The sequence below is a fragment of the Jaculus jaculus genome, chromosome 6 (assembly GCF_020740685.1).
Source record: "Jaculus jaculus isolate mJacJac1 chromosome 6, mJacJac1.mat.Y.cur, whole genome shotgun sequence".
Classification (NCBI taxonomy): Eukaryota; Metazoa; Chordata; class Mammalia; order Rodentia; family Dipodidae; genus Jaculus; species Jaculus jaculus.
This window is the reverse complement of record NC_059107.1, coordinates 10,562,171-10,584,725: the sequence shown is the minus strand read 5'-3', so window position 1 is coordinate 10,584,725 and position 22,555 is coordinate 10,562,171. Positions and strand designations below refer to the sequence as shown.

The window sequence follows — 22,555 nt, the reverse complement described above, 5'->3', positions numbered from 1 at the left end:
ACCCCTGTCATGTGATGGACAAGAAGAGACTGCATGCCAGGGAGGGACAGGTGGGAACTGGGTTGGGGGTTCTTACAGGAAGGTACAAAACTAGATAAGACTTCTTTGAGGTGCCTCAGACCCCACCCAGCCTGGACACAGGAGGCAGAGAAAGACCAGAGGCTTGGGATGGAAGAGTACATCCATCCTGGCTCCTATTCCCAGGCTCTTCCTTGTCTTCCTGCCCAGCCTTTCTCCTCTCCCCCAGGTCCTTCCTACAGCCTCCTTCTAGGTCCCCCCCAAACCCCTGTACAGACAGCAGACTGAGGTTCACTATAATTTAAAATACATTTATTTAGTGTTTCCATTTGTTTCTGGTTCTGTTACACAAAGCTGTTAAATAAATACATTCTCCGCAGTCACTCAGGTACACACCTACGCGCCACACAGATGAGGTAGAGAGATCACAGGCTGCACAAGACTCCACACCAAGTCAGCTTCCCCGCATGTCCATCGCCCCTGCCGGGCCAGCAGCAGCCGGTGGGAGTGGGTGACCGGCGCCACGAGAGACTCCAGCTCACTCCACTGCCCCGTGGAAGAGAAGCAGGTTCAAACAGAGGCTCCAGCCTGCGGGAGAGTTGCTTCTTCATTGAGCAAGACATTTCAATATATATATTTATAGAGAAACAAACCAGCCGGCAGACATTTTCAGTCTGCCTTGTTTTAAAAAATACTTTTCTGAATATTGAGGACATAGAGCTAAATGTGGTATGCCATAAAAATACCCTTCCTCTAACCCAGATACAACCAGGATGGGCTCCATCCAGTCTGCAGCGGGGGGGGGGGGGGAGTCAAACCAAGTATACCACGTGGCACCCATTAGTGCAGACATCTGGGAAGAATAGGGTGCACCCCTTTGCCTGTCAGCCACCCGATCCCCAGCCCGACCTCGCTCGTGCCACTGCACACACCTCATGAGGATGTGGCGTTCACTGGTGGGCTGTCATGTGAACCACAGGAGAATAAACTTTGCTATTTACACTATCTGAGAGGGATGGAGACCCACATCCACATAAATAGGTTTTCTTTGAAAACTCACCCCTCCCCTTGGGTATCCTGGACCCTGGGGGTCCGAGGGAGCTGCTCCTTGCTCAGTAGTTCCTGCTCCTCACGTTCCGCCCCCAGCTCACACCCACTAGGGTTCCCACCTGAAGGAGTCTGAGTGGCTAGGGTTGGTATTTCTGGGAGCTGAAGAGGCACCACACTATAGGGGAACATGGCCTGGCTGGACACTGACCACACCAGTACAGCATGCACACACTCACATGATCAATGCACACACACACACACACACACACACACACACGCACACACGCTCAAGCCAAACCAGCTCAGGGTTGCCACCCTTCCCCTGCAGAGATGCCAGCACTATGTACGTGGCTCTCCCTTCCTCCCTCCCCAAGGGTGTCCTCATGACATAGACCTTCAAAAGGCTGGCCCTGCCTCCATCAGCCATGCCCACCGCACTAACCTAACAGCCCCAGAACCAGCATCCATGGACCCAGACGCTTGGCCACCTGCCTGGAAGGTGCAGTGAAGGGGCCACCAAGTGGCTCTGCCCCACCCCTAAAAATTAAGGCTGGGGAAATGGGCTTCCAGAAGCTTCTAAGGCTGTAGCCAGGCTCTCTTGCTTCATTTCTTTCCCAGCATCACCTTGATTTAGTGGTTTCAAACACAGCAAGCAGGGTAGGAAAGAGGACAGGGGACATGGGAAAGAGGGACATCCCAGATGGGCTTGACTGGGCCTGGGGCAGGTCAGAGAGAAGAGCCACAGCCCGGGAGCCTATGGGGATGGAGGATATAATAATTACTATCTTAGTTAAATAACAATAATTTAAAAGTCACTGATACTCCAAGGAAGTGCTCAAGGTCAGAGGGCATCAGTGCCTCCTGCCTGTGCAGGGGGCCCTGGAGACAGAGCGGGCTGTCCCATCCTAGTGGTCTGTCTCTTTGAAGGCAGTGCTGATACGGGGTGCCAGTCTAAGCCTGGTCCCCACGGGCAGCTACATGGTCACGAAGGTGCACCCGCCCTCCAAGCCTCAGAGGGAGCCAGGAGGCAGGAAGGGCCAGTCAACACACTGGTCCCTGAGAAGGGCCACACTCCAGGGACTCACGTGCCAGGGACAGAGACAACTCAGAAAGCATTGCTGCAACGCTCTCGGGTCGGGGAGGGAGCTCAGGCCCAAGGCACAAGCGGAGGGGGCTGGGAGGCCAGACAGGGACCAGCCCCACCTCTGGGCCTTTGGGAAGGGAGACAGCCAACCCAGACAGGTGACCAGCTGCTGCACGCCAGGGTCCTAATGTGCTGGGAGAACCCCTCATTTCCTGCAGGCATAGACTCCCTTGTGCCGTACGCAATGCCTACGCCCCATGAAGCAGGGCTGGGTGGACCAACAGGGCTCACTCCATGCAGGTGCAGACCCCTCGCACTGTGTGCAATACCTCCACCCACACAACAGGGCTGGCAGGGTCCAGGGGCTCAGCCCCCCCCCCCCCGCAAGTGTAGACTTCTGCTGGCACTGTGTGCAATGCCCACACCCTCTGTGGAAGGGCCGGCGGGCCTCGGGATCAGCCCTTGCAGGTGTAGACCTCTTCTCGCTGTGTGCACTGCCTGCACTCCACGTAGCAGCACCAGCGGACCTGGCACTGGCAGGGCCTTGTCACCACCCGGCTCTGGGTGTTGTGGCCGCGGCCACAGCAAATACTCTCACAGTTCTTCTCCCGGTGGCATCGGCGGCCAGCAGTGCCAGGGGAGAAGCGGCCAGCCAGGCAGAAGCTGGGGGAGTCGTCCAGGTGTACGAGCTCTGGCGTGCGGGGCAGTGGGTCACCACTGCCTGCCCCGGAGGCCCGGCCGCGCGGAGGGGAGATGGCGCCTGCCTCGCCCGTGGCTTCGTTAGTGGTGCTTCCCACCTTGAGTGCCGTCTCGTACTTGTGTTTCAGGTGCTTGCCCACCTCGTGGAAGGGTGCCAGCTGACGCCAGCAGGTCCGCACTGTACAGGAGCCAGACACACCATGACATTTGCAGGTGGTCTCCACCCCAGCCTTGATCACCTGCAGGGAGGAGTGAAGGGAGTGAGGAGTGTGCCAGGCTCAGAGACTGGCTCCACAGAGGACGCCTGAGCAGCTGGGAACCACTGCCCACCCCACATGCAGACCTAGACCCAGGCCTTGCCAGCAGGGGGCAGCACACGTGCAGCGCACAGGGAGCCTTAGAAACTTGGCTCACAGGCGGGCTTCCCTCCCTTCAAGGCAAGTACTGCCTGGGACAGAGGCCCTGTGGCCTCCAGGGAGGACCTCCTGCACCTCCGTAAGCACAATCTGGGCCATCTTATCGTGACACCCCCTGCCCACACTGACATCCATCCCTGTCCCCACTAACAATAGTCCCAGCCTTCCCAGGCTCTCCCATGTGCGGACTCAGTGCAGTCCTCATGAGACAGACAAGAACAAGGGATGAATGGTAAGCATCTGGGCTGATCATATCCTTGCTAAGTTCTGGGATCCATACGGGCACCCCACCCACCAGAGTGGATCAGTGTGCTGGGGGACAGGGGTGCAGACATACTGAGGGACAGAGATGCACACCTTGGAGAAACTGCCAAGAAGAAAAAGAGAGTATCGTTCCTAGCAGCTGACTCTTCAGGAGAGAGGGCTGTGGCCTCATCCTATCTCCACAGGTAGGAGTAGGTAGGCATGACTGAGGGCCAAACTTCCAGGTCTGGTAAGTTGCCAGGGAGTCCCAGGATTTAGGACCACACCTGCTAAGACAGGTCAGACTCCCTAAGGGATCACCTAACCGTCCTCTTATCCCAGGGTCCTCACATGTGTTGCCTCAAAATCTTGGAGCAGAAGCATGTCAGAGAAGTAGGGGGAGAGCCAGGCCCCCCTCCTTCCCAGGTGGGCCCTGAGAAACTGCTGAGCTCCCAAGTTGGACCCCAGCAGTGCCTGCTGGAGAGGGATTAAGGAATGCAGCCACTTCCCACTCTCTTACCAGGCAACCAGAGAGTCCCACTTAACCACGCTTTGCTGAGAAACCCGGACAGATTTAATTAAAACATGGCTGTGGGACAGAGGAACTGATGGGGCACGTTCACACATTCTGACATTGCCTTAACAGTTCAAAAGGGCGAGGTGGGGGGAGGGGCTCTGCAGGGAAGAAAAGAACAGCCTGGCCTTGAGGATTGAATCTGCCCTCCCAGGCTCCATCTCCCAGCCACCCCCTTAACCCTCGGTCGGGAAGGCGCTGGTCAGAAAGGAGGCAGACGACGCTTTAATAAGTGGGGGATTCAGAACTCTGATTTCCCAATAAAGAAGAGCTCAAGGCAGGACCAGCTCTAATTACCTCGCTGTGCTCCCCAGACAGGATCCAGAGTCAAGCAAGGGCGAGAAGAAAGGCCTCAGCTCCTAGGGAGGCCTAGGCCCTCTCTTCCCAAGCCCAGACTGAAGTTTGGGGCTTTGGATCTTTCGGGGGTGAGGCATAGGATGCGAGGGGCTTTTCTTCCCTCTCAGCAGAGAATTCGGCCTCGAGGGGCTATAATCAGTCAGGCTATCAGATCCCTGCGGAGCTTGGTCATGCCTGTGCCTAGCACCCCAAAGGCCCACCACAGAGCGGAGAATTCTCTTCCCTAGCTTTTAAGTTGGGTGTGTGTCCTTCAGAGCAGAGTCCCAGTCAGAGATAGCACTGTGCATCCCTGTCTTGGGCGAATGGCTCCTGGAACCCCAGCTTTTCCCAGGGACTTTGTGCCTACTGTACTGTGGCTGTTCTTGTATTAAAGCCTGTGGTGATAAGATGGCAGACTGGGGACTGGAGAGACGGCTGAGCAGTTAAGACACTTGCCCGCAAAGCCTAACGACCCACGTTCAATTCCCCAGTACCCACATAAAGCCTGCTGCACAAGGTGGAGCATGTGTCTGGAGCTCACTTGCAGCAGCTAGAGGACCTGTTGAGCCCCACCCCCTCTCTCAAATAAATAAATTTACAAAAAGAAAGATTGACTGACTGACTGCAGGCTGTCCTGGCAAATGGAGTACTGACTACCAATCTCCAGGCTAGACTGTCCACCCAGAGAGACGCCCCTGGGGGCCCTGATTCATGAGGAACAGAAGCAAGGGGACTCGGACCCAGACAGGTCCTCTTTAACGAGACGCAAGTCAGCCCCTGGCCCCTGTTTCGGGGGGGGGGAGGGCGGAAGGGGAAGACCTTTCCCTGGAGTACCACTGGGTACCCCTCCTTGACGAGCGCCGTAGGTAAGCAAGCAGGACCCTGGGCCCTAGCTGGCACTGTAGGGCTAGAACAGAGGCGGCCTCCTCGCAGCCCCCTTCCTTCCTGGGTCCCACATATTCACCCTTACCCCACCCACCCACTCCCGGCCTGTGGCCGCCCGCACCGAGCTGCTCCAGCCTGGAGGGTCCCAAGTTCTTCCCAGATGCAGCCACCACCACCCTGCAGCGCACCCAATCCGCGCCCCACCCCCGCTTGCCTTCACACCCACGAGGTTGTTGTGGAAGTCCACTCGGGCTCGCAGATCCTTGCTCGACCGCCTGCCCAGGAACTCTTTAACGAACTTGCTGCTGTACTTGAGGTTGTCTCCGCAGCCGCCCCACTGCCAGGCCTCGCGGTTCTCCAGGTCCGGCGCCTCGTCACACGTGCAGCGCTCCATGCGCCCTGCGCTGCACGCCTTGGCCAGCGCGTGCGTCAGGCCCGCCGAGGAGATGGCGTACAGGAAGGCGGTCTCCTTGAAGCCTGGGGTCGGCAAAGGGCTAGTCAGAGAGGCTGGGCAGCCAGACAGACCCCATCACTGCTCACCCCCCCCCCGCCACCCCCACCCCCGCATCCGGGTGCATTAGACAGCGGTGTGCTTTAGCAGGCATCCCACCCCCTACATCCAATGCAGGAAGCGCTGGGGCCCCGTGGTGTAGAGCTGACTGGGAAAGTGGGGGAAGACTGCCTCCGCCTACCAGCCTGTCCGCAGCACCCTTTGGCAAGCCCAGCCTCAGACTTCAGGTTCTTGTTTGTCTATTCTTTCACTCGTGCTGGGATGCATTCTGCCGCTGAGTTGTACCCCAAGCTACCCGTGTCCCAATTTTTAAACAACATTACGGGGGAAACTCCCCTGAGATCTTGTGCCTTCGGTGGAAGGAGGGCCAAGAGAGGATGATCTGTCCTTGCGCCAGAGGACCTTGAGTCACGGCCCTGGCGAACGCAGCTGGTGTCACCAGCCACCCCAGCAGCCCGAGGGGAGGGCGTGGCCAGCGGGCGTGGCCGCCGCGAGGCTGGGCGCTCACCTCGTTTCAGCAGGCTGGCGCGGTAACGACCCTCCAGGGTGCAGTTCCAGCGCTCAAATCGGAACTGGTACTGGCACTCCAGCGCGCTCATGCTCACGGCCTCCACCAGCGTCTCGGCCACTCCCGGGTCCCGACGGCACATGCGCCGCTGCTTGCGTTCCAGCTTCAGTCGGTCGCAGGCCTTGTAGTGCGCCTGGGCTGCTGCCTCGGTCTCCAGAGTCAGAGGGAGGATGGTCAGGGGCTCACTGCCGGTCAGCCTGGTGACAGAGAGGCAAGAATGAGCCTTGGAAGGCGGGAAGGTAAAGGGGTCAAGGCAGCAGGCTCAGCAGGACCACAGCACCGGGCAGAGCAGCAGCGCCAGAGAGAGGTGTGACCATGAAAGAAGTTGAGCCCAGGGAAGCCGGCATGAGGACTGCTGATTCCTCCCTGGGCTTGCTGCCGCTCTCAGTCCCCTGCACTGCCCCGCTCAGTACAAGATGTCACAGGGACCCCCCCCCCCATGCACCCAATATCCCTGGCCATGGCCTCCAGCAGTCATGTGACTGTCCTTGCTAACCGACACCCCTGCTATCCCCCACCCCAAGAGCACAGCACAGGACTACTGGCAGGGAGGAAGGGTAGATCCAGAACCAGCTGGGAGTATCCAGGGCTCCCTCCTCTCGGGGTTCTCCCACAGACTGGACCCTCCACCGTGGCCTGGCTATTGTAGTTCTCCAGCAAAGAGGAGGGGAAGGGCAGGACCTCTGGGGAGAAGGCACCTGTCCACTGGGAGCTTTAAGATTGGAAAGAGGCTTTTGTTTATACAGGAAGGTGATGGGGTAGACAGGATAAGGCCCAGTCACCTAAGTCCTGAATCCCACCAAAGGGTAGGGCTTGTCTCCAAGGCTTGGAGATGCTCAGAAGGAGCTGAACAGAGGGTCTCCCTAGGAGCTTCGAGGGCTGCTTTGTGAAAGTCCAGGCCTTGTCCAGGGCTCCAAGCCTCTGGCCACAGACATCGGAGGCCACAGGACAGCTCTCACCAAGAACAGGGCCAGAGGAGGTCTGAGAACCAAGGCAGCTCGCAGGGTGGACACATCTGTCCCCAGACAGGAATGTCACGGCTGTGCTTAGAACAGAGGACCCCGAAGGGCCTCCATCTCCACCTTCTCCAGGGAGCTTCTTCATCCAAGACACGGCCTGTGGTCATGCTCCTTCCATGACTGTCCCCTCGAACGACCCCTGGGCACGTGCAGGGGAGGAGGTCAGGGGTCCAGCCAGCCTGTACTCCCACTGTGTGCCTGAGCTGACCCATCTCACGACCTTTCACTTTGGGTGGACTTAGCATGAAGTTCTAGGGCCCAAGGCTCACAAGACCCATACAAGTGCTGGAAGAAAAGATGAGAGGTCAGAGGGATTCTTATTCTGTGACAGGGTCTAGGAGGTGATGGAGGATGAATATTTCTGACTGCTTGAAAGGACTGAAAAGCTTTGCAGGAGGAAGGGCACAGTTAAAAAGCCAATAGACAAATTGGGGAAACTGTCCGCATTACTTCCCAGAACTTCCAGAAGAAGCTACAGATGGTCCCCAGCTGACACTAGTTTGACTTTCCCATGGTGTAAACAGAACTGTGAACTTTGCTTTCTGCCTGTGCTGGTTAGGCACCATGGAGCCCAAAGCTCTCCTGGATACAGAGGCCACCAGCCTGCAGTGACCTGGGATCCTGAGGGGGGACACCAATGCTCTGCCAGGTGTCATGTCAAGGAGGAGCGTATGCTGAAGCAGGCTCAGCATGGACTCTGCCTGGCTACAGATTACATTAGCCTTCCTCACACAGCAGTGAGCTGGACCGAGGCACGATGCTGGAAAGCTGGGTGGACTCGATGCACTTTTGGTTAATGACACGCTATGAGTCACTCAGGACAAAGCTCATCTTAAGTCTAGGAATACTGTGACACACCGTCCTCACACATGAGAGGCTTGGCACCGAGTCCATCCAATGCACCCACAGACAGCAATGCCCTGAACAACAACCTGAAGACAGGCTTGGCGAGACAAAGCTGTGGGCGTGCACAGATGCACAAGACGCAGGGAAAGCCCGGCAACAGGTAACCTCTGCCCGTGGCTGTGCATATCCCCGTGCGCAGATGTCTTCTCTGCAAACACGCAGCGAGTGGCGCAGGCAAGCTGCCCAGCTCCCACCCTCCACAGCCCTGCACAGTAGCCTAGGGCAGCCAGTGCCCATGCATAAGGTATACTACCCTGAGGTCATGGCCTTGCAGCCCAGATGGTGACCCCTGCGGCCTAACATTGCATGGCACAAGCCCCGCCCAAGGAACCAGTTGCCCACCACACACAGGGCACCTGGTGCCAGGCTCAAGGCAGCTGCCATTCAGCCCCCAGTGGGCATCTGTCCAGGCACTGAGCAGACAGAGCCAGTCCACAACTTGGCACAGACACCCAGCCGGGCATGAACCTCCCCCTCCAGGCAAGAGTGAGGATTCCTGTGCAGGACAGAAGCCCCCACTCACTCCATTCTGTGTATGTGTGTGTGTGTGGCACACACACTTGTGTACATGCATGTTTGTAGGTGTGGGGATACACATGTGTGTGTACATGTTTGTGTGCATGTGGAAGCCTGAGGTGGACGTCGGGTGTCTCTACACTCTCCACCTTATTCTTTGAGATACAGACTCACTGAACCTGGAGCTCACTGGTTTGGTTAGATCAGCTAGATCAGTAAGCTACAGGGATTCCCTGTCTCCGACTTCTCAGCACTGGGATTACAGGCATGTGACAATATGCCTGGCATTTCACATGGGTCCTAGGGAATCAAAGCGCAAGTCCTTATGCTTGTGCAGCAAGCACTTTACCACCGAGCCATGTCCCCAGTGCACAATGTCTTCTGACCAACCAAAGTTCATAATTTATGGGCTGGGGAGATGGCTCGGTGGTCAAAGGTGCTTGCTTCCAAAGTTCATGACTTGATTGCACATCCATGTTCCCCATTCTCCTCTATGAGTTCCTGTTTCTATCTTGTTTTAGAAGTTCACAGCACAGAAACCTCATTTTGCAATGAATATACAAACCAAAATGGATTGAAAATGGCTGAGATGTAGCTCAGTTGGTAGAGGGCTTGTCTAGTATGCACAAGGCCCTGGCACTGAACACCAGCAGCACATAAACTGGGCATGGTGGCATATGCCTGTGATCCCAGCACTCAGGAGACGGAGGCAAGAGGATTGAGAGTTCCAGGCCATCCTGGGCTGTAAGAGAGCTTTTCTTGAAAAAAAGAAAAGAAGGGCTAGAGAGATGGCTTAGTGGTTAAGGCTTTTGCCTGAAAAGCCAAAGGATCCTGGTTCAACTCTCCAGGACCCATGTAAGCCAGATGCACAAGGGGGCGCATGTATCTGGAGTTTGTTTGCAGTGGCTGGATGCCCTGGCACGCCCATTCTCTCACTCTTTTTCTCTCTCAAATAAATAAATAAAATATATATTTTTTTAAAAAAAGAAAAAAAAAGGAGGAGGGAGGATGTGAGCCCTGAAACTAATAGAATTAAACTACTAGAACACAATTGCTAATCCTGACAATGATTTTTTGGACAGGACTCCTAGAAGCACAGACAACATAAGCAAAAACAGATCGTGGCACCGTGCCAAGCTAAGAAGCTGCAAAGCTGAGAAAACAACCCACAGAGGGAAGAGACAACCGACAGAAGATGAGAAAATATCAACGAAGCAGTCCTCCGAGAAGGGGATAGCATCCAAAATATGTAAGGAATTAAAACAACTCAGTAGCAAGAAACAACCCCATTAAGAACCAGGCAAAGGACTTAAAGAGATATTTCTCCAAAGCAGACATACGAATAGCCAATAGGTACATGGAAAAAAATACTTAACATCCCGAATCATCAGGGAAATGGAAATCAAACCCACAATGAAATTTACACCAGTAGGAATGTCTACTATCAAAACAGTAAGCTGGGGGCTGGAGAGGTGGCTTTGAGGTTAAAGTGCTTGCCTGCAAAGCCTAAGGTCCCAGGTTTGATTCCCCAGTACTCATGTAAGCCAGCTGCATAAGGTGGCACATGCATTTGGAGTTCATTTGCAGTGGCTCGAGACCCTGGAGTGCCCATTCTCTCTCCCTCCCACCCCTATCTGCCTCTTTCTCTCTCTCAAATAAATTAATTAATCTGTTGGGGCTGGAGAGATGGCTTAGCGGTTAAGCGCTTGCCTGTGAAGCCTAAGGACTCTGGTTTGAGGCTTGACTCCCCAGGACCCATGTTATCCAGGTGCACACGTCTGGAATTCGTTTGCAGTGGCTGAAGGCCCTGGCACGCCCATTCTCTCTCCCTCTCTCTATCTGCCTCTTTCTCTGTCTGTCACTCTCAAATAAATAAATAAAAATATTTTTTTTAAAAAGTAATCTGTTGGTGGTGGTACATGCCTTTAATCCCAGCACTTGGGAGGCAGAGATCAGAGGATCATGAGTTCAAACCCAGCCTGGGACTACAGGATGAGTTTCTAGCCTAAGCTAGAGTGAAACCCTACCTCAAAAAACCAAAACAACAACAAAACAGTAAATTAAACAAGTGCTAGTGAGGATGAGGATGAAAGAGAATCCTTGTACATTGCTAATGGGAACAGAATTAATACAGCCATTGTGGAAAACAGTAGGGAGGTACCTCAAATAATTCAAAACAAAAATACCGCATGATCCAGCTATCTCAGTCCTGGGCATATTTCCAGAGGAAATGAAATCAGCATGTCAAGGATGCCTGTGTCCCTATGTGACTTCAGCAATGTCACAATATCCAGGAATGGAAGCAACCTAGGTGACCATCGACTATTAAGCAGATCAAGAAAGTGCGGCGTGTATGCACTATGGAAGACTATACAGGCTTCTGAAGGAGACTCCATCATTTGTGGCAATCTCTATGGAACTAAAGATCACTCTGACAAGCGAAATAAGCAAAGCACAGAAAGACGTGTAGGACCAGATCTCACTTGCAGGCAAAAGCTGAAATTCCAAAGTAGAGAGTGGATGGACAAAGATGATTTAGTGGTTAAGGTGCTTACCTGAAAAGCCTAAGGACCCAGGTTCAGTTCCCCAGTACCCACATAAGCCATATGTATAAGGTGGTGCATACATTTGGAGTTTGTTTGCAGTGGCTAAAGGCCCTGGCATGACCATTCATATTCTCAAATCTCTCTCTCAAATAAATAAGTAAATTTTAAAAAGCATATACAAACTCTCATTAAATAGAAGAAATACAAGAGATCTATTGTGCAATTTGTGAGTATCAACAATATATGACTTTGGGGGAGGTTGAGGTATGGTCTCATTGTAGCCCAGGCTGACCTGGAATTCACTATGTAGTCACTCTCAGGCTGGCCTCCAGCTCCTGGTGATCCTCCTGCCTGGACCTCCTGAGTCCTGGGACTAAAGGTGTGCACCACCACACCCAGCTGTGTGACATTTCTGAACACTGCTGAACGTGCAGGCTTTGAGTGACAGCGTGTGAGATAAGCACACCACAATCAGCTTGACATCAACCAGCCACGTGGAGACCTGCTTCAAAACCTTATCCGGTGCATGAGGAACTCCCACAATTTTGTCTATCCATTTTAAAATAGTAGCTTTAGCTGGGTTGGTGGCACCTGCCTTTAGTCCCAGCAGTCAGGAGACTGAGGAAGGAGGATCTCCATGAATTTAAGGCCAGCCTTGGGGCTACAGAGTGAGTTCCAGGTCAGCCTGGGCGAGAGTGAGACCCTGCATCTAAGAAAAGACAAAATAAATAAATAAAACAGTATTAGAGTGCTGTGTGTGTGTTGTTGTTGCTGCTGTTGTTGCTTTTCAATTTTTGAGGTAGGGCCTGGCTCTAGCCAAGGCTGACCTGGAATTTACTATGCAGTTTCTGGGTGACCTCAAACTCCCAGTGATCCTCCTACCTCTGCCTCTTCAACACTGGAAACTAAGTCGTGCACCACCATGCCTGGCTCAAAAGCAGTAGTTTTGAAAATAAAGAGTCTACGGCCATACCACCCTGAATGCACCCAATCTTGTCCGAAAAATGAAAGAGGAAGCCCAGCGTACCCTCGTTTTCAGCGCATGTGGACTACCCAAGTTCTGTCCTGGGGGGCCAGGCAGCATTCCTCTGTGACTGCAACAGTAGTTGAAGGCCAAGACCTGTCACGAGAACACCTGGAAGGCCCAGCGTGGTGTGCCAGAAGCCCCCACCTTGCTGCTTACATCACCCCCAGACCCAGAGCCCTTCCAAGGCCAGCAGCACCTGACTCTTGTCTAGGACACCTCTGGGGGCAGGTCGGCCATCAGCAGGAGAGCTGGTGGTCTGTAGCAACCAGCCGCTCAGTCCCCGCGGTGGCTCCGCATGGACTAGAGACCCTTCCTAAATCTTACCCCAAGACTTTCCTCAGGGGTTCCAGGAGTGATAACATCCCCAAATAAAATGCCTTTATAAGGTTCATAGTCTGTGGTTTACACACAAGACGCTGCCATGTTCTTTACTGAGTGCGGGAGCGGAAAGCCCTTCCCCCCTCCAGTGGGAGCATGCTTCAAGAGTGAAGGTGGAAGAACTGGGTCAGGACAGTTCTGTCTTCCGCACAGCTGGAGTCCTCTGAAACCCCTTCCTGTGGTTTTCATGTGTGTCCTGCCTCTTCTCTGTGCTCGTCCACTTGAGTTCTTACCTTGCTGAGCGTGCTGTGAAAAAGTCCCTAGAAGAGCTGGTGTTGGGTACGAATCCCTTTGTCTTCGCTGTGTGGCAACCTTGCCCACGCTTCCCCTGGAGGAATGCTTTCCTCCTCACTATCATGTCTTCTCTGTTCGCTGTCAACACTTTTATTGAGATATAAACCACACACCATAAAATTCACCCAGTTAAACACTTTTTCTATGCATCCACAGATATGTGTAATTGTATCACAACTTTAGCATTTTGCCTTTACCTCAGGCAGAATCTCAGGCCCTTTGCTAAAAAAGAGAAAAAAAAAAAAGACGAAGACGAAGAAGAAGAAAAAAGGCATGTCCCACTCCCCGTGGGCTCTGGCAGCCAGCACTGTGCTTCGTGTCCCCATGGCTTTGTCTCCTCTGGGTGGTCAGATAAGTGGAGCTGAGGCAGCTGTCCTTTAAGGCTGTCCAGGTCCATCCATGTCACAACTCCTTTCTCTTTATGTTGGAAAGGCTCCTGGTGCGGATGGATCACATCTTGCTTCTCTATCCAATGGTTGAAGGATACTTGGATTGTTTATAGTGATCATCTATTCGTCCACCCATATTTAGACACGTGTCTCACGTGTTGTGGGCCTATCCCTAGGGAGGGATTCTTGGTCAAGGGGACCTTTGAGGAGCATCCTATTTCCCAAAGCAGCTGCTGTGCCTCACATCCTCAGGAGATAAATGTCATCAGCTCCTTTTCCATGGATTTCTCTCAGGTATTTCCTAGACCTTCCTCAAGGTGAGCTGTTCTCTCTGCTTCACACTTGAAGGCAAGTGACTGGATCTACTGTCTTCCCGAGTCTGTGTGTCCAGCTTGAGGTGCATGCATTCACATGATGGAAGTCTGCGCTGTACTTTCAAGCCTTACTTCTCCTGTAAAATCGGTGCTTAAGGCATCAAAACTGCCATTATTTCAGTTACTGATAACCTGCAGTGTTGGTCCAGTCTCAGAAAACCACACAGAACCAGAGTCAGAGCCCCAGGAAACTATACAGAGCCTGAGTCCAGCCTCAGAAAACCACACACAGCCTGATTGCCAACTTCAGAATCATGCCCAGCCTGAGTCACCACTCAGCCCTCTTTGTCTTCCGAGCCCTTCACCTGAGTCTGAATTGTGTTGTATTAGTCAGGGTTCTCTAGAGGAACAGAACTGCTAGAATGAATTATATTAAAAATGGAAATTACTGGATTAGCTTACAGTAGTCCAACAGCAGTCACTGCCTGAGAATCAAGGAACCTGGTAGCCGCTCAGTCCATGTGACCAGAGGCCTCAGCAGTCTGGCATTGAGGGCCTGGAGGCTTCCCAGGGAGCCGCTGGGTTTCCATCCATGCGGGTCTTCAGTTGACACTGGTGCTGGTCTTCAATCCACGCTGGAAGGCAGCGAGCAGCTCTGGCAGTCAGTAGAAGGAAGGAAGGGGCTCTTTGCACCCAAAGCTTCCTTATATGAAGTTCCCCTCTGAGAGGGCCCCCCCCCCCCCCCCGCTCTGGGGGAAGGGCTCACTGACTTCCTCCTTCAGTTAATCCTTCCTGGAGGCAATTCCAGGGACCCACCCAAAAGGGATTTCTGTGGATTACTAAACAGATCAAGTTGACAACACCTTACCCATCACAAGTCCAACCCTTGTCAACTTGACACCAAACCTTATCTCCTTACATCATACTTAATTTCCAAATGAAAACAGTAACAAGCTCATAATTCTGCCTAACATGGTATAACTATCCCATGTTCAACCAGAAATGCACAATCTTCCCCCCAACACAAAGCACAAAGTTCCTTGAGGAAGGCTTAGTTGCTAATATAATAGGTCTAATATAAATTCAACAACAGTTCACTAGTGATATAATCTTAATATTGGTGTAGATATGTTCAAATACTCTGTATCAACGTAGGACAAGAACATTGCAATTACAGTCCTTGTTTTTGTAACTGGTCACGTAGCCTTAATTGGTATTTGTAACTACCTTTTTTTATTATCCATTCTGTATTCCCTCCACCTTCAGCAAGCTCCTCAGTAGGTCTTGGTTCTTTTTTTTTTTTTTAAATTTTTTATTTATTTATTTGAGCGCGACAGACACAGAGAGAAAGACAGATATAGAGAGAGAGAGAATGGGTGCGCCAGGGCTTCCAGCCTCTGCAAATGAACTCCAGATGTGTGTGCCCCCTTGTGCATCTGGCTAACGTGGGACCTGGGGAACCAAGCCTCAAACCGGGGTCCTTAGGCTTCACAGGCAAGCGCTTAACCGCTAAGCCATCTCTCCAGCCCAGGTCTTGGTTCTTTACCTGAAGAGGTGACCCACACCTCTATTCCTGAAGCATCTGGGCCATTTATCACACTACCTCTATTGGGTTGTTGCAGTTGTCCATTGACTTTGACAACAGGACATGGTAACACTAAGAGACGCCCTAAAGGATCTCCTACACTCCAGACATACTTTTCCTTACCTCCATTGTGGAACAGCAGTCCAATTTCCCCCTGGTAGTCTAAATCAATCACCCCTGCTACCACGGTAACTCCTTTCTTAGCCTGTTTACTGGAGGGTGTCAGAAGCCCAAAGTAGCCAAGGGAAGTCTTAGCTTCCAGTTCAATGGAATGTTCTTTGTGCCTCCTGACCAAAGCACTCCTCCCTCTGGCACCAAGACCTCTAGACCAACAGAGCACAAGATTATGAGAACAGGAAGCAAAAATTTAGCTAATGGGTCACTTGGGGTGATGGTAAGTGGTACCATTCCCATTTCCACCCCTTGATTCCTGGACCCATGAATTCAGGCTATAGGAGAAATAGTACCGTATATAGGATGCTGATTCAGAGCATATACAGCTTGCTGGAGGACACTCCCCCGCCCTCCAAGCTACTGTGAGGGGGTTATATGCACCCTCTGTTCATGCCAGCATTTCCCCCTGCCATCACGGAGCTTTCCCTAGAGTCTGTAAGCCAAAATAAACCCAAAAGCAGCTCATGGTCGGGTGATTTCTGCCAGCAATGTGAACCTGACTGCAACAACAATAGTTGGTACTAGAGCAGTGGAATTTCTGCTAGACACCTGACTGTGTGGCTTTGGTCTTTTGGAGCTGATTTTCAAGTGGAATGTGGAAGGATTTGAAACCTTGGCCTAAGAGACACCTTGCAGTGCTATAAGTACAGCTTGATGGACTATTTTGGTCAGAGTTAAAAGACCTGAATGCTGTAAAAACTATGGACTGTGAGGTTTAGCTTATGAAGGTGAGAAAGAACTTTACCTGGACTGGGCTATAAGCAGTTTGTGTGAGAGGCTTGCTGTTATGCCCATGTCCTGAGAATTTATGCAGGGTTGCATTGCGTAAAAATGGACTGGTGTGTGCAGAGGGATATGGCACAGAATAAAATCTTTGGGCTGAAGCTTCTGCCTGTTCAGCTGCTATTATATGAAAGATTAAAACCTTTGAGATTTGTCAGATGACCTGCACTGGGGCAACAGGAAGAATGCAGACTCTTTAGAAGGGGCCTGAGTGTTCAAGGAATGTCCTATTCTTCAAAGTCTGCTTTATGCCCCCCTGGATTAACAAATTGGCACCCTACCTGGTATTGTGGAGTATAAGAAATGCAGGAAAAAGAGGTCATTGAATTTGCAACATGGTCTTGTGTTTTGGAAACGGCCATGGGCAGTGTGAAGCAGGTTTGCTGGATGGAGACCCGATGGAGCTGTGAGGATGAACCATGGGTTGCAATGGAGACCCAGTGAAGATGTCATGACCATGAGATGGCTGCTAAGTACAGCTTCTGAACCCGGATGAAGTTTTCCAGGACTGTGGGTAGCCTAGCTGGAAGGGTGGAATTGGAACTCTAGAGACTTGTTGCTAGTTAGACTTAACGGGAGACTTGTCACTGACTAGAATTGTTGGACTTGTAGCTACAGAGTTTGCTGTTTGCTCTGTTTAAATCTTGTATTGGTTGAATATTTCTTTGCTATGCTCAGTGGCATCTTTTGTAGTGATTGTTTATTCTGTGCCATTATGGGTTTGGGGGGAGGATTTTGGGTATTATGGCCCAGTTAAAAGACCTTGGATTATGGGGATATTCAAACATCATTAGGGTTGGTAAAAACTATGGGTACTTTTTCAAATTTATTTTTATTTTTATTTATTTGAGAGTGGTAGAGAGAGAAAGAGGCAGATAGAGAAGGGGCGTGCCAGGGCCTCCAGCCACTGCAAACAAATTCCAGATGCGTGCACCCCTTGTGCATCTGGCTAACGTGGGACCTGAGGAATCAAGCCTCGGACCGGGGTCCTTAGGCTTCACAGGCAAGCGCTTAACCGCTAAGCCATCTTTCCAGCCCTACTATGGGTACTTTTAAAGTTGGACTGAAGCATTGCATATTACATCATGAATGGTTACCAGTTTATGGGAGCCAGGGTTGGAATGTGGTGGTTTGATTCAGGTGTCCCCCATAAACTTAGGTGTTTGGAATGCTAGGTTCCCAGCTGATGGAGATTTGGGAATTAACACCTCCTGGAGGCAGTGTATTTTGGGGGGCGGGTTTATGGGTGTTATAGACAGTTTCCCCATGCCAGTGTTTGTGGCACACTCTCCTGTTGCTGTTGTCCACCTTACATGTCCACCCTCTGCTCATGCCATCGTTTTCCCAAAAGCTGCTCTTGGTCAGGTGATTTCTGCCAGCAATATGAACCTGACTGCAACCGTAACAGTGTGTTCTCTCCCATTCTGTCTAGTTCCACAGCCTGTGTCTTGATGGGTCTCTCACTGGAACCATCATATTACAGCATAGCGTTCTCACATCGTCTTGGCCTTCCACGGGGCCCTGCAACCTCGGGTCCAGGCTCTTGGTTTACTGCTTTCTTTCATCCAATCTGTGGACCACACCTGTCATTTTTGCCTTTTTACTTCTTTGAGGGGTGAGGATTTTCCCACCTCTGCTCATTTTAATTTTAGTAGTTTTTCCCCCTTGTTTTCTCAGCTTCCCTCAATGCTGTAACAGGTTGTCACTTACCAGAGTCCAACAGTAGTATGGGTATTTGCTGACACTCGTGCCCAGAGAATGTGCTTGAGTTCCATCATTTCATCAGTGAGCACTGTCTTTCCTGTCCCTTCACAGGGACCCTTCGCCGTGCACTTCTGGGGATGCAGCGGGTCCAGCTGCCTTCTGAAGTGTCCGTCCCGTGGCTCTCAGAACTGCCATCTGTTTTTTGTTTCTCTGGCTTCTCTGAAGATTGCCTTCAATGTTCACAGTTCTAAAGTGACTGGACAGACTAATCTGTGACATTCACTCTTATTCTCTGTGAAAGACACTGGCTTCTGGAATCTTATGTATGGTTTTATTTCAGAAAGTGTCCTTCTGCCTGGAGTGCTATCTCTACCACCCCACTCCCTCCTTTGCTCTGGGACAGTCCCTCGGGGGAGACGGTTCCTCTGACCCCATTGTCTCCATGCTGTGAGTAATGTCTTCTGACCATCTCCCAGTGTGCTAATTCCCTTCAGCTGTTTCAAATCTGCTTCTCAGTCTGTTACTGAAATTTTTTCCCTCTGTTTCTGTTTAGTTTTTCCAAACTGTGAGTCAGTTTTTATAGATTTATTTCTTCATAATTATTCCTACCTTATCTGCTTTAGTTTTCATTTCCCTCATCCCTCTCTTTTTTAATTTATTTTTTATTTATCTGAGGGGGGGGTCAGATAGAGGGAGAAAATAGGCATACCAGGGCCTCCAGCCACTGCAAACAAACTTCAGACACATGTGCCACCTTGTATATCTGGCTTATGTGGGTCCTGGGGTCTCAAACCTGGGTCCTATGCCTTTGCAGGCAAGTGCCTTAACCACTAAGCCATCTCTCCAGCCCCACGCCCCTCTCCTTTAAGCACAGTAAGTATGGCTCTCCAGAGTCTGGTGCACCTCTTATAGCTGCTTTGCCATGCCTGCCTGGTTACCCTTGACTATGTGCTGGACGCTATACTTGACATGAACAATTTGAAGCTAAGAACAAAATGCTGCAATGGGTTGAATGATGACCCCACAAAATGCACATCCACCCAGAGCATCAGAAAGGAGCTGCTTTGGGAAGAGGACCTAGGGCTGAAGTCAGTGAAGGGTGTCCAAGTGAGGTGGTTTGAATCAGATGTCCCCCATAAACTCATGTGTTTTGAATGGTTTGTCCCAGCTGGAGACAATTTTGGAGGTGGAGCCTTGCTGGGGGAAGTGTGTTCCTGGAGGTGGACTTAGGGGTGTCATGGCCAGCTCATCTTTGCCAGAGCTTGGCTCACCCTCCTGCTGTGATTTTTACCTGCTGTGGCAGAGGTGGTGTTCAGCCTCTGCTCATGCCATGCTTTTCTCTGCCATCATGAAGCTTTCCCTTAAGACTGTAAGCCAAAATCAATCCTTTCCTCCTATCAGCTGCTTTTGGTCAGGTGTTTATACAAGCAATGTGAAGGTTACTACATCGCTGAGTAAGAAAAGAAGTGAGGACACAGGGGGAAGAGATGGCCTCAAGAAGACAGCAGGGGGAGGGAGACGCCTCGCCAGCTGAGAACATCAGTGGTCCCAGGAGCTGGAAGGGGCAGGAAGGACCTCACAGGGGCTACTACGGGAGTGCATACCTAAATTAGGACTTCAAGCCTCCTGAATTAGGAGAGAACAAATTCGTGGCACATTAACACATCCAGTGTCTGGTCATTTGTGGCAGCCTCGTGACAGATTTCAGAAATTCTCTCACGTGTGACCACTCCTGGACTTTGGGGGTTCAGATGCCTGAGGGAAGGGCTGCTCTGAATGTTTCCACCTGACCTGCAGTAGGTGACGGCCTCCACTGTCCCCTCCTGTGAAGTGCTCCAAACCACATTCACATTTTCATGATTCTATGTGCTTGGTCAACCCTTCATTTCATTGGCTCTTTGATAATTCAAAGTTCAATACCCATATACACACATATGCATATAAATGTTCATACACCCAAGTGCATCCTTATAGACAAACGTGTGTACTTTTCTACAAGGAAAGCACATGTATAAGCCGGGCACGGTGGCACACGCTTTTAATCCCAGCCCTCGGGAGGCAGAGGTAGGAAGATCGCCATGAGTTCCAGGCCACCCTGAAACTATATAATGAATTTCAGGTTAGTCTAAGCTACAGTGAGACCCTACCTCGAAAAAAAGAAAAGCACATGTGTATACACTCATACACAGGTCAATGTAGACTTCCACACAAGCACATATTTGCATACAAGTATTCATGTGTACACATGTACAATATCATACACAAATGCACTCATATACATACATGTGCATCCACACATTCATCACACAAATTCATGACACACACATGCACATGAACACACAGGTACATGTGCATGCACACACACATACAGTCTATATACAAAGGTGCACAATACCCACATCTGTTAATGTAGGCACACCTCCACACACATGTATATACATACAGGTGTTGCACACATAGTTTTATTTTATTACTATTTATTTAAGAGAGAGAGAAAGAATGACCAAAGGAAGGGTAGGACTCCTTACAACATGCTCCCCCCAGACACAAAATGGCCTAGATATCCATGACCTCATAGTGCCTGACACTACCTACACAAGACCATCATGACAGGAATCATGACATCAGAATAAAAGAGAGAATGATTGAGAGAGGGAGGGGATATGATGGAGAGTGGAGTTTCAAAGGGGAAAGTGGGGAAAGGGAGGGCATTACCACGGGATATCATAGAAGTTGTTAATTAAGAAAGAGAATGGATACACTACTGCAAATGGACTCCAGATGAATGCACCACCTTGTGTATCCATATTTACATGGGTACTGGGGAATCAAACCTTGGTCCTCTTGACTTTTCTGGCAAGCGCCTTAACCGCTAAGCCATCTCTGCAGCCCCACAACTTAAGTTTTTCCCAGCAAGAGGAAACTGCTCCATTACTGTTAATGCCCCTCCCCCACACACACACATGCAGCGTTCTCATGTATCATCATGTCATCTTGCCTAACCTATAGATGTTTTCACTCTACACACAGTCAGGACACTGACATGCAGAGGCTGAAGTTGCAATGCAAGGTGGGACAGAGCACAGAGGCATCCCTACCCCAACCCATGAGCAGACCTGACTCCAGGTTGCTTCCTTGGTATAGATCCCAGTGTGGTCCTCCCCTAGAGTAACCCAGGCAGCCCTGAGCTGGGTTCTATCCCTTCCCTGTCATTCAAATTCAATTTGCAGCCACCTCAGAAGACATGAGGCCAACTGAAAGGAAGAAGGAAGGTTCTAGTACAATGGGACGCATGCGGCCTGGGAGGCCATACAGGCAGCACACTGAACAGCTCCACCCTGCTAAGTCCCACAGATGGCTCTGGCAGCGAACCTGTGGAAGGGGTCACAGGAACACCGCCCTGAATCCTGGTGGCTGGCCTGAGTGGTCAGGGCTACCACCCCCACTCCAAGGACGCTGAGAGGTACTCCACAAAGAGCCCCACTTCCATTGCAGGAGCTGAGCAGAAATCGCTCCAGTCCACAGGGAGCCCAGTGTTCTCCCATCCCCTCAGAGCCGGGCTGTTCCTGACTCCTGGACAGGCCTGAGGTTGTTAGGCTGTGGTTGCTTGTGAACTGAGGCCCTTCCTCTGAGCACCAGCCAGGTGACTGAGAGCTGGGGAGTCCCGGATTCCCAAATACCAAATAACCCAGGCTGGTAGTGTGGCCTGACCCTGAGCCCAAGCTCCATTCACACACAGGGCAGGCAGATGGGCAGCCCTACAATAGAAGGCAGGTCCTCTGAGCTGCCCCCATAGTCCTCCCTCCCACCAGCAAGTCAGGCCACCCCCTTGGCCACCCTGCTGAGGAACCAGTTCTCCCCAGGGCCAGGGAGGAAGGAGCCAAGGGTGCAGTTCCAGAAGCCACAGCACCCAGCCAAGGAAACCTCAGCCCCGCCAGACAGCATTTAATTTCTGTGTGAAACAAAATCAAAACAAATTCCAGCACTGAGAGACGGGACTGAGATTAACCCTGCATCTTCCTGCGACCCAGCCTCCAACCTGAACCCATCCACATCCATGGCCCTCGGGGTTGCAACATGCCCAGATACTTCAAGGCCAAGGCCAGGGGTCCATGCCACATTAGGAGTACTGGTCACGACAGTATATGGCCCAGCCTCCCTGTCTCACTGTCCATTGGCCTGGAGCAGCCAGGCTCATGGGAGCTACTGGACAGACAGCACCACCCTCAGACCCAAAGGGCTGCGGATCCATCCCCATCCGTAATGCAGTGAGCGCCGTGATGCTGCAGCTGTGCACTGGTCTCCTAGGAGGAAGATGAAAGCAAAAACCTCCTGGTAGAACTGCCTCTGTGCCAGGCAACCTTACCCCCCCCACCAACTACAGCCTTTACAAAGAGCTGGCCACAGACCAGCCCCACGCACAAGGCTGGTAGCGGGCAGAGCCATGGGTGCCTCTGCAGCTATCAGCACAGCCCCACATGGCAGTTCCTCCCAGCAGCTGGCTCTCCCCCAGATGCCCAGCCCCGTGTTGGGGCT

The 22,555-nt window shown here is 51.6% G+C and overlaps 1 protein-coding gene across 2 annotated transcripts in view; it reads right to left on the bottom strand.

Annotated features, from left to right (window-relative positions):
* Positions 1-308: 308 nt before the first annotated feature.
* The window catches only part of Wnt9a (Wnt family member 9A), a 29,634-nt gene continuing 7,387 nt past the window's right edge, over positions 309-22,555 (bottom strand). The window contains exons 2-4 of one of the 2 annotated variants that reach the window (XM_004657447.2): positions 6,325-6,581; positions 5,520-5,782; positions 309-3,090 (exon numbers count right to left, since the gene is read on the bottom strand). In XM_004657447.2, coding sequence (XP_004657504.1) covers positions 2,608-3,090; positions 5,520-5,782; positions 6,325-6,581 — 1,003 coding nt within the window. In that variant the 3' untranslated portion in view covers positions 309-2,607. The remainder of the gene's footprint in view (positions 3,091-5,519; positions 5,783-6,324; positions 6,582-22,555) is intronic. The other variant, XM_045152970.1, reaches the window with a different exon arrangement.